The following is a 12,661-nucleotide window of genomic DNA, read 5'->3' as shown; positions in this document are numbered from 1 at the left end:
TGACCCAAGTTAATGCCCCGGCAGCTCCATTGTCTTCAGCCAAGATTCCCAATGTTAGACTAATGTTCTGATTTGTTACCTTTGCTGCAAATTGTAAAGCGCTCTGATATCCTTCGGAATCAAGTTTGCGCTATATAAAACTTTATAAATAAAATAAATAAATCTAGCCACAGCTAGAGAGAGGCAGCTGGGACAAAACTATTTAATAGAGTCGCTAGTTTACAATAGGTGGGGAGATAACATATAACACTCATCGATAGAATAACGTGAATATGGAGCCCTACTGTGTGTAATAGTCATTGTCGAGTGTGGGAAGCAGCCTCTCTGGGAACCTGTAATGTATAAAAAATCTTGCAGTCAAACTTTCCTGTAGCATTTTGAAAACGTGTTCATGTCACCTTCGCTCAATTAAGGCTACACTGCCATCCGGGACCACAGCACATTTTGTTTAAGGCTTTCAGTCTTGTACACTAGCCATCTTACCATAGTAAGGGTTTGTTTCGGAAAAATAAAAATGTCTCCTACCCACAGGGAGATTTTCCCCTACAAGTGGTGGGCAGTGTTATTTTTTCCTGCCGGGCATGGCAGACACAGAGTGGTCTGCCTCAGCAAATCCGCCCCGAGTAGGCAGACCTTTTTAAATGACAATGAATTTTATTTGTGTGTTAATTATCAAAACAGAGTGATGTGATGTCACTTCCTGTTGTGATGTCACTTCCTGTTGTGATGTCACTTCCCGTCGTGATGTCACTTCCTGTCGTGATGTCACTTCCTGTCACCACGCCTACCTTGGAGAGTCCCCCCACTTCTTTTTTTAGGACTTGTGCCCTGGATGAGGCGTTTATTTTCAGTTCATTTCTTCAATGTTGCCACCTGCCAGCTTTTCCTCATTCTTTCTTTGAACAAGGGTGTTTAGTCGAAATTCCGTTTGTGGTCTCTGGCCAATATGAGCGTGTACACCGTGCAGCGCCACCTGCCGGTCACCCCACATTTACTTAGCTTGATTGTGACGTCACGGTTCACCTGTAATCCTAAAATTTTGGATAAACGGAGGACCCCCTAAAGGCTGGTGGTGGGGAAGAAGGGCTGTGCTGCAGTGGCATATGTTACACGCCTATAATCCATGAATTATAAAGGCTGCAGTCAGCAGTGTGTTTTTACATCTACAGCTTTGTGACATGCTGAAGATTAATGTGCGTAGAGCATGTACCTCCTATTTATTTATTTATTTATTTATTAATGCCATTTATAGAGCGCGTACAATTACCCTTGGGCGTCTCGGCGCTAAAAGTGCATTGATGTCTCACCATGATCAGGAAGTACGGAGATGTGGATTACTGATTGAATAACCATGTTTTCAGTTTTTTTCTGAACTGAAGAAGTGTGGGACTTGCTTTTATGTGGTTAGGTAGGGTGTTCCAAAGTCTAGGGGCCGCGATTGAGAAGCGGCGATCTCCCCAAGAAGCTGTTCGGCTACGTTGAACCACTAGTTGGTTAAGAGAAGTGGATCTGAGAGTTCTCGGTGGGTTATAAGGAATCAGTTGATTTTTGAGGAATCAAGGTCCTTGATCCTGTAGAGATTTATAAACTGTGCACAGAGATTTAAATTTTACCCTGTTGTGGATGGACAGCCAGTGGTAACTTTTGAGCGTGTCCGAAATAGGTGCAAACTTAGGTTTTTTTGACAGTACGCGAGCGGCAGCATTCTGCACGGTCTGTAGTTTTTTGGTAACTCTGCTCTGAGCATTGAGCAGCAGGCCGTTGCAGTAATCTAGCGATGTAAGCACTAGGGAGGTAACTAACGTTTTTGCTGCTGAGTCTGGTAGATAAGGAGTAATTTTTCTTACCATTCTAAGCTTGAAGTGGGCGTTAGCTGCCACCTTGTTTGCATGGGCCATGAAGTTGAGCTGGTCATCGAAAGTAACACCTAGGTTTCTGACTTTGACCGTGGGGCCGGGTGGTGTGCCTAAGGCCGATGGCCACCAGGTTGCCGACCAGACTGGGGAGAGATTACCAAAGATAACCACCTCCGTTTTATAGGAGTTAAGCTTTAGGCAATTCTTTGCCATCCACTCGCCGATAGCAATCATCCCACTTTGGAATCTCTCTGCCACCCTCTGTCCATCGCCCTTTATAGCCAGCACCAACTGAGTGTCGTCAGGGTATGAGGTTAGGCCCATCCCGTGTGCTTTGATGACACTAGCAAGGTCCGACACATTTATATTAAATAGTGTCGGACTTAGGGATGAGCCTTGGGGTACCCCGCACGGTAACGACAAGTCAGCCGACTGGAAGGGGCCCACTGTGACCGCCTGGGTTCTGTTGGCCAGAAAGGAAGCAAGTAAATCCCTAGCAGTGAGCTGAATGCCCATCCTCTCGACACGGTCGACCAAGATCTTATGGTCAACCGTGTCGAAAGCAGCTGACAAGTCCAGGAGAACTAGCAATGCAGTTCCTCCTTGATCACGGATAACTCTTATGTCATCAGCTGCTTTGATGAGAGCGGTTTCTGTGCCATGATATTTGCGGAAACCGAACTGCGTATCATCCAGCAGATTGTTGTTTTCTATGTAAGCTGATAGCTGCTGATTCATAGCCTTTTCTATAACCTTGGCTAGAAAAGGGAGACTTGCTATAGGGCGGTAGTTTTTTAATTCACCTTTATCTAAACCAGGCTTTTTGAGCAGAGGCTTGATCAAAGTATTTTTTAGTGAGTCAGGGTAAGATCCAGATGCCAGTATTGTATTACAAACAGTAGTAATCATGGGGATAACTGTGTCTGATACAGTGGCGAGTACGGAAGTTGGGCATGGATCCAGAGCTGAACCAGCTTTGATCGTTTTTACTATGCTCTTGACTTGGTCAGTGGTGAGGGGGCTAAAACAGGTCCTGGTACTTTTGGGAGTGATCATGGGGGTAGTAGCACTACTACTAGCCTGATCTGAGTTGAAGGCTTGATAGATATCGTTGACCTTTGCAAAAAAGAACTCCGATAGGGCGTCACATAGTGTTTGCGATGGGGGTGGGTTAAGATCCGGGGCATTTCCAGCAAGGGTTTTGGCAATGTGATATAACTGTTTGCTAGAGTTTTTTGCAATTTCTATATGGCGTGTGAAAAAATCTTTTTTTGCTGCTATTATCATAGCTTTATAAGTAGCCAGGGCTTTCTTATATTTTTCCTTATTTTCACTATCGTAAGTTCTACGCCAGTGTCTTTCCCTGTTCCTGGTTAATTGTTTTGGGATTTTTAGTTCTGTCGTGTACCACTGAGCTTTAGGCGCATTTCTATTTTTAGAGATTGATTTGGTGGGTGCCAGCTGAGTCGTGGCTTCACCCAACCACTTTTGAAATTGCTTAGTTGCGGAAGTGGGATCGGTGGATAGTTCCGGAGTTGTGGTATTGAGAAGCAACGTTAGGTCATTAGGATTAATGTCCTTCCATGCTTTAAACGTGCCCTTTTTCGCAGGGGCCGCTTTTTTTCTCTGCAGACCTTTGATGGTGAGTCTGCTAAAAATAACTGAGTGGTCTGTCCAGGTCATAGGGAGAACTGAGGTAATACACAGTCCTTCCACATTTGTAAAAATTCCATCCAGCGTATGGCCTGCAAACCAGCAAACACACACTGCATCTTTGTGGAGGTCTGTTAGATTGCAGTTTTAAGTGCACAGTGAAACTAAACTTGCTCCTTGTAAGCAGTCATTCATTGATGGAACAATTGCACGTGTGACTGTCTTACTCTGTGGAACAAATTTTACTAACTGTAACAAGCATTAGCAAAAGGCAGAAGGTCTGGCATTCGCTGCCAGCCTTTTCACTTTGTCAATACTTGTTCCGTTTTGTCTCTTTTTTAACATTTTATAGTTGAAGGAGCTGCTGTGCCCTTGCCAATACAAAAAAAGTTTGCTAAAAGCAAATGTAATTTTTTGGTCCTAAAATGTACACATTCCCTAGTGCTGAAGAGAACTACCTGGTGTGAAGATGGGTTGCTTGTTAAAGAGCCGAACGTTGTCACACATAGTGAAGTTAGCCAATGGCTGACTGATTACTACTTGCTGAATACCTTAGTGGTCGGAAGAAAAATGTGAATGACACTCTGCTTTTCTGTAAAAAGAGATAACTCTTATCACTATTATATGCAGTAGACCTTTTTACTCTACTATTCCTATGTGACTCTTAGAGTATATCCATTCATATCCCTAACCCTTCCCTATGTATATAGAGATAACTCTCATCACTAGTATATGCAGTAGACCATTGTACACTCTACCATTCCTATGTGACTCTTAGAGTATATCCATTCATATCCCTTCCCTATGTATATAGACATAACTATAATCACCAGTCTCTTCTTTGTGTGACTTTACATCTTGTACATTTGCAATTTTTTTCTGTGTGTATCGTTTATGTAACGCATGTAATCCTAAGTCCTTATGTTTTGCAACTGGTTCTTATGTAAAGCGCTCTGACACCTTCGGGTAAAGTTCGCGCTATATAAAATCGCATTAAATAAAATAAAATAAAAAATCTACATTAGGGGATCGCTCCAACCTTTCCTTAATAAGCAACACACAAGGTGCAGTCTATCTTATAGCCTCCAGATGGCGCCACCACACCTGCTTTACATTGATAAACGACACAGAGGTAGGCTAGCAGAAAATAAACGCAGGGCTGCACTTTTCAAGCGGCTTGTGTGTTCTTGCGCGCACGATTGTAGTCAAAGGGTTTTATAGCTCTTAAAGTTTCCCTTTGGTAAACATTCTAAAACAACCATGGTCAGAGTAGCACAAAACATAATTATAGCAGGTACTGAGCTTTACTTGCGGCATTTAAGTACAGAATGAGTTCATGCTGAAAGACTGTAGGTGTCTAATTTGAAGTATGTTATCTTAATCCATTAAAATATCATTGAATAAAGGTTAGAACGCCGTCCTAACTTTGCAGATTTGTCGGCTTCTCACACTCTCCAGTCCCAAAGACTAGCCGACATGGGAACATGTGGACTGGCTCTAAGATGGCTGCAACCTTCTATTGAACTGAAACAGGCAGGATCAGTCTTTAGTTTGAGATTAGAAAGCAAAATTGCCAAATTCGGGGTCCTACACGTTTTAATATTTATATGTCCCCTTTGCCTTTGCTGGTAGAATCGTACAGGATTTCAAAGCCGACCGACCATACATACCGGTTTACTTCCATCTATGGACACAAACTCTACCTTGCAGAACAAACCCTGTCTCACCAAGGTAATTGAATGGATGAATGATAATCGTCTACAGCACAACACAGAAAAAACTGAAATCTAAACCTAAAGGAAATAAAACTTTTCAACCATTTATTGGTGTCCAGCGAGACTGGCCAATTCCAACAACCGCCTCCAACATTAACTAGAAATTTGGTTGTAAAATGTGATTTGGAGTTGTCTTTTCGCTCTCAAATTCTTTCAGTGAAAGGAACATCCTTTTCGATGCTACATTTGTTAAGAAAGTTGCTGTATCTTATTCCTTTAGAATCATAAAAAATAGTGGTCCACAGGGTCCTGGTCGACCTCTAACACAATCGGAGTTACTTGAAACTATAACTAAAGTTTAGCCTTCCAATCACCTCTCCGGCACTTTGCCTGGCACCATGTGCAAGGAAATGGCCATAATGCTGCTGCCATACTGGACCTCCCTTGTAAACTCTTCACAGCAACAACATGTTTCTCCAGCATTAATCAGGTCAAGGATTTACTATGCAGACAGCTTTTACTAGGACTCCCAAAATACCTGATCTACTTGCACCCACTGATCTCCTTTCTCCCAATCAACTCAACCTTGTCACAGCCCCGATTGGCTATCTACCACCCCAAGGACCACTCTCTCCTGCTCCCAATCTGCCCAATACCGACTTGCTCCCAACTAACCTTTCAATAACCTAGCCAATGCCACGGCTCTATCTCTACACCCTCATCATTTACACTTCAATATTTATACTCATCCTATCACCGGAAAAACCCTCCATTCAAAACATCTAGAATCATTGACCTCTCCAACCGCACTCGCTACCCAGGTATAAGGGCTTAGCAACTTCATTCAGGTTCCCACTGACAGCCTTTACCCTCCTGTCTCCAAATCCACTCACTCAAGTCTGCGATACATGTTAAGTAGTTGTTTTTTTGTGGTTAAACACTGCTTGGAGATTATGACATGGTTATGAGCCTCAACATTGATATCCTGGTCCTCACAGAAACATGTCTGAAGGATCCTCCGAACAATTCGCTAGACACCCCCAAGTTATTCCATCCTCCACGGTGACTGCGAAATCAACCGTGGTGATGATGAAGCAGTAATTCAAAGAAGCAAGCTTAGATGCAAACTGCTCACAATTAAAACACTCCATTCTTTCCAATATCTCAGAAATAATAACAAATAACATTATCCAAGCGACAACCACATGCTTGTCAAGGAATGCATCCGATTCATAATATCACAAATGATACGCTCAAAGTCCTTCACCTTTCTTACTTGGAGTGTTAAATGTGATAACAACAAACCTGTAAACATGATGTCTTATTTTCTCTGGGACAATTACCTCCTTCGACACTTAAAAAAAACTACACACTACAAAGGCATTATTCTTGAACTTTTTCTCTCCAATGGCACACTTTCGAATGCTGAAGAAACCCTGTTCCGGTGGATTGGTCTGACCTCCTGCAAATTCCTTTCAAGCTAAATTTTGCCCACCTGAAAAAGTTGGGCCAGTTAAAAAGAGAAAAATCACTAAAAAGGCTTGGAGTAACCTTCCAAACCCTGATCCCGTGTGGGGCACTCATTTCACAGCAGAGCAATACAACGGATGCTTGGAAAACCTAATCAATAAATGTGCTCTACTGAAATACAAGAACAAAATACCTAAACCTTCTATATGCTGGAAAAAAGCCCACCTGAGTGAGGCCTCTTGAGAAAACTTGGAGACAAACATCCTCACCTTCAAATCTTACTAATCTCAGGGCTGCTAAAAGACACTACAAATCAAACATCTTCAGAGCTAAATCTAGCCAAATTAAATTATTTGATTGATGCAGCTAAGCATTGTCCAAAGCCACGTTTTGATATCATCAAACAATTGAACTCTCAGTCCTCCACCAACACATTCTCCATACCAGCGTCAAAATGTGAAAAATGAATGTTCTGCTTTGCAGAGAAGGCAGGGTCTATTTAACAATCTATTCCCTCCAAAATCACTACCCATGATGGTTGCGCACTGAACAGCAAAGCCTAGAGGTCCCGGTCAACCTTCAACGCATTCTCGGAGTTAAGGGGAAGAGGTGTGGTGCTGCGGCCAGGGCAACTGACTCTGGAATCTGGGGATCACGGTTCGGTCCCCGGTGCCGGTGGCAGATTAGCCCAGCACCATGTGACTCTGGGCAATAGCTTGCTTAATCTTCCCGACGGTCCCCAGCGCCTAGAGACCCTTACGGGTGATTGTTCGCGCTTTACAAATGTGGATTATTATTATAAGTGACTCAAACTATAACTAAAGTTTAGCCTTCCAATCACCTCTCAGGCACATTGTCTGGCACCCTGTGCAAGGAAATGGTCATAATGCTGCTGCCATGCTGAACCTCCCTTGTAAACTCTTCACAGCAACAAAATATTTTCTCCAACATTTAGAAAATTGGGCAGGTCTCTCCCATTCTAAAAAAAGTCCAATGCCGACACCAATGACCTGAACAACTTTGGCCCGATTTCAACAATTCTTTCAACGGAAAGGTGTGAGAAAGCTGTGTAGCATCAAAACTATCACTTCACATCCAGGTTAAAAACCTTGTCAACATTTTCCAATATGGATTCAGGCAGGGTTGTAGCACAAAAATGACTCTTATGCAAATTGTAAATGACTTTGTCGGCATCCTCCACTCAGATAACTCTTGCCTGCTTGTATTTCTGGACCTTTCGGCTATCTTCGATACAATCAACCACTAAGCTCAGTTTAACATCCTGAAGGATCTGATGGACATTGAAGGGACAGCCGAAGGGACAGCCCTAAAGTAGTTGGATTCCTATTTATCAAACTGTTCACAAATATGAAAATAGGGAGCTCTGTCTCGTGCAAAACCAACCTAAAACGGTTGCACAGGCCTCTATCCTTTCCTGATCCCCGTTTAGTCTGGATCTTGAACCTTGAAGAATGCCGGTACCAGGGTGACACAACAGCCACAGCTGCAATGCCAGTGGTGCCAAGGTAACAACAGAAAGGTAATAATTGTAGTGATCAGTCTCGTAGTGAAGCATTATTTATCATTCAATTATCAGCTTTAAATATCTTTTGGAAATTATGGGTTTGGAAAATACACACATTTTCCTTTTCGATACGCACTTTTCAATCTTGGTATACATATATTAATGTAACCATGCAAAAGCTTCAAATTTAGTTGGCAGGGCTGCACACAGGAAAGCTATTTACAGGTAGCTACCAGTAGCTCACAAGCAATGTTAAAACTATCTCAGTTAAAGAAATTAAGTTTGCCCCTCAGGGAATTAAGTCTAGGTCCCGACTGGACTTTCTTCTGGTGCACATGTTCTCCCCTTCTGTCTGGCAGTATTTGTACCAGCACTTGCTATCGCTCAATCTCTAGTGCCTCTGTCTCAGCTTGCTGGAACATATATTTGTGGTAATTGTACTAAAATAAAAGAAAAAAAGCTGGCCCTGCAGGGCCAAAAAAGCATCGGGCCCGTTTCGTTCTTACCATTCCAAGTAATGGAAAAAGCTTTGAAAGGTCAACTTTCATCCTTCCTTGAACAACACTTCATTATTAACTTAGTCCAATCAAGTTTCCACTTTGCAGGACCGAAAGCACCACTGTTTCTATTTTGGGTAAAGTGAGATAGTCGCTGATGGGGGCAGTTCTGCGCCCCTCCCACTGGGCCACTCTACAGTGTTTGCTATGATGTTCCTCGCCGTTCCGCTCTCTCGTCCAGAGTCATGGCCAACAGACCCACACTCAGGGCTCGAGTCGGGGTACCATGCGGGTGGACATCGTCCCCCACTTATTTTACTGGGGGGACGCCGTCCCCCCTGCCAAACAGCTGGACTTCACTCTTTGGCCTCTCTGGGACAAGGAGCTTGGCACCTTTTGTGACGTCACTTCCTGCAGTGACGTCACTTCCGGTGACAGCGTCCCCCCACTTCTTTTTTTACGACTTGTGCCCTGCCCACACTATGCCTACACTCCTGGTCAGAGGAAGACTTAACAGCTCAACAAGAGAAGATGTCGCTAAACGATCGCATCAAAATACATGCTTCATCTAGTTCCATTCACTAGACTCAGGCAGCTCTGAAATGCCTTTTCCAAAGCTGTACGTCTTCAGTGAAACATAGGATTGAAATACTTGACTTCATCCCATCCAATTGATTTTCTATTTGCTGCAGAGACCGAAGTCTTTAATTTGTAAACAAGGAGTGCCGGTGCTTGAAACTGTTCAGAAGCCCGATGCTGGTGCAATTAAATGTTTGAAATACGAACAACAATGCTGGTAGTCTTAAATCCACCTCATGCCTCTTTAATCTACTACCAGACACTACCTGTCTCTTGATACAACTCTTGCATTTTCCTGCTTTTCCCTTTTTCCGTCTTTCTCTTCCTCCATATGCAACCACCGACTCAAATTAGGCACTGAGAGACCTGGCTCAACAAGCCTCTCAGCCTGTGCTAGAACGATTGGTTTCCTCCTAAAAACTCCTAGATTTACCTAGATTAGATCGAGCAAATTTGGAGGTGGAGTGTGAAACATCCACAAGACCTCCAGCAAATGCAGAACAGAAAATAATAACTCCACGCTTTTCAATCTCTCTTGCTAGAAATACAATCAGCACACACCACACCGCCTAAACTCTACCCTACCAGCCTCTCAGGGAAAGCACTCCTTCGTAGAACTCAACACCAAACTCATCTATGAGAAACTATCTCCCCCATCTTCCTTGGTGACTTTAATTTGTATTTCTGGATGCAGGTGAAAACAAGCTTGTCTCACAGCTTTCCATACTAGTAATAGTATACCATCCATAGGCTACTTTCATATTCTGTGCTATTCTCCATATTATGCTACTTTCTGTGTTCTGCAACCCATTTCTGTTCATCACATACGCTTGTTAGTTATGAATGTGCGATGTAGGTTGGATCCTGCCTATTTTTTTGCTATAACATTATATAATCTCCAACCCACAATTTTTAATTGGTAATCTGGTCTTCCCTGCCACCCTGGAGGTCTAATCAGCACTATAGATTTTTTTTTAAATAAATAAAGGTATTCAGTGTTAGTATTTGAGAGGGTCTCTATTTATGACAGAATCGTTTAGCTGTAAGCAGAATGCACAGTAGACGCTTGTCCAATGTATTTTAACAAAAAAAGGAGTCAATAGTTATGCGTTGGAAACATGCCTCGTGGAATAAACTGAAAGCTTTTTTTAAGATGACTATTTTATTTTGCCTTCCTGTGGTTTCAAATGGTTTTAATAACAGGCCTAAGGGAAGGAACATTAGGAATAAGGTGAACCCACCAGCAAAGGGCTGATCTAATACACAGGATCTGGGCACTAAGATTGACATCAATTTGTAATTTGTAATTTGTAACTGGGTTTTGTATCGCGCCAACTCACCGACATGTCTCAAAGCGCTTCTGACCAGGTACAGCAACAAGAAACAAGATGAAAGTATAGAAATGTCTAGAGCCCCAGATAGGCAACTGGAGACAATGGTTATTCACTTTTAATTCACTCCGTGAGATGCGTTTGGAACATCTTTTAATTTGTTATTCTGTTGTCTTGCGTGGAGGTGTTACGTTACTATCGTTTGTATTATCATTATTGTAAACCTGGAACTAAATCAGTACAATTTTAAGGTTTTTGTGAAGTCACCTCATTACTGACCCTTTCTAGTAGCACAAATCACGTGGCTCACGCACAAGGACCCTTGCAACCTCAGGCAATGTTACATTCTGTTGGTCTCAGTATCCCACCTCCCATAGCGTCAAAAACATTTGACGGACATTTATTACAATTAGGCACCCTCGCGTGACCCCTTGTGGTGGTACTGTAATGCAGCTTCCTGTAGTCGCCTTTTTTATTTATTTTATTTATGCGATTTTCTTTAGCGCGAACTTTACCCGAAGGTGTCAGAGCGCTTTACATAAGCGCCAGTTAAAAAACATAAGGACTTAGGATTACATGCGTTACAAATAGGATACACACGGAAAAAAATGCAAATATACAAGATGTAAAGTCACACACGGAGGAGATACAAGTGGATATACTCTAAGAGTCACATATGAATGGTAGATAGTATAAAGGTCTACTGCATATACTAGTGATTAGAGTTATCTCTACATACATAGGGAAGGGATACGAGCGGCTACGCTCTAAGAGTCACATAGAAATGGAAGAGAGCACAACGGTCTACTGCATATACTAGTGATTAAAGTTATCTCTGCATACATAAGGAAGGGATATGACTGGATGTACTCTAAGAGTCACATAGGAACGGTAGATGGTACATAGGTATACTGCACATATGAAGACCTTAATCTGCAGTGCCTCTTGTGTGCAGTGCTTAATTTGAGCCTGTGATTTCCGGTGCTCGGCACCAGCACTTAATTGTAAACACCAGCGCTTGTTACAATAAGCCACAAGGTGGCGTTGTCTGGCTAATTTAGAGATGACCACAACAACTGCTAATTATTAATTACATATAGATTGAAAAGGACTATTATCTGCCCCCAAGCCATTCTTATAGCTTTGTGCGCCTGAAATATTCAGACTTGTCAAACTTGTAGTAGTGTGAGGGTTAGTTGTGTTATTATTATCATTGGCAGCATGGCAGAGGCATTGTGTAGTGCAAGCTGCGGTGGCCTCCCGACGAGAGCCTTTGGCACTTTTTTTTTTACAAATTGAGCACTGCTTGTATGTATTTACACCACTGCTGTGCTTCTATAAAGGGACCAAACCCTTTAGTATGGCCTGAACCCGCCCAGCTGTGCTGTGGACACCTTCTGTGCCAAAGACAAGTACATGAAGTTAGCGGGATGACCTTGAGCTACCAGTAGAAGAGGAGGCAGCCATATTGCAAGGTCATACCTACAGTGGGAAGCCAGTTAAAAAGTGGTGCTGTAGCTTATTAGTTAGTGGGGGGAGCAGGTGTGATATTCTGGTAAAGGATGATTAGTTAGGGTTTGGCCTTTGTGCTGTTTTTGAACGAGTCTTCATGAAGGGCGCTTAGCTCTATAGACGCCACAACTGAATTTTCACTGGAACGCCACACATACGTAGTCCCACCGCGCCAGCTGCGTCAGTACTTTAGTCATGCATTTGCCCGATAGGCCTGGCCTCCTTACAAACCTTCACAAACATCTTGTTGCCCGAGGACATTGAGCTGGCACTGACAGGTGAGCAGTACACGGACATAGACTTGCGGTCTCTGGAGAACTCCAGGGTGCATTCCTTCTTCATCAGCTGCTTGATAACCTGGCAGGGGCAAAAGCCAACAACACGTCAGTTTTTCCAGTACCTGGAGATGTGAACAACATAGAGGAAACATATCACGCAATGATCAGGTGTTTAAATCTGGGAACCAAGCCAAATAAAAAAGAAATCTAGAGAACCTTAAAAATGTGTGTATTAAAAGAGGTGT

The 12,661-nt window shown here is 42.8% G+C and overlaps 1 protein-coding gene across 4 annotated transcripts in view; it reads right to left on the bottom strand.

Annotated features, from left to right (window-relative positions):
- Window positions 1-12,661, bottom strand: part of ATP2A3 (ATPase sarcoplasmic/endoplasmic reticulum Ca2+ transporting 3) — a 504,701-nt gene that overhangs the window by 73,719 nt on the left and 418,321 nt on the right. For all 4 annotated transcript variants that reach the window (XM_086954808.1, XM_086954806.1, XM_086954807.1 and 1 more), the window contains one exon: window positions 12,370-12,495. In XM_086954808.1, the coding sequence (XP_086810934.1) occupies window positions 12,370-12,495 (126 nt within the window). The remainder of the gene's footprint in view (window positions 1-12,369; window positions 12,496-12,661) is intronic.

The sequence above is a fragment of the Lissotriton vulgaris genome, chromosome 2_1 (genome assembly GCF_964263255.1).
Source record: "Lissotriton vulgaris chromosome 2_1, aLisVul1.2, whole genome shotgun sequence".
Taxonomy (NCBI): Eukaryota; Metazoa; Chordata; class Amphibia; order Caudata; family Salamandridae; genus Lissotriton; species Lissotriton vulgaris.
This window is presented reverse-complemented; position numbering and strand designations above follow the sequence as displayed.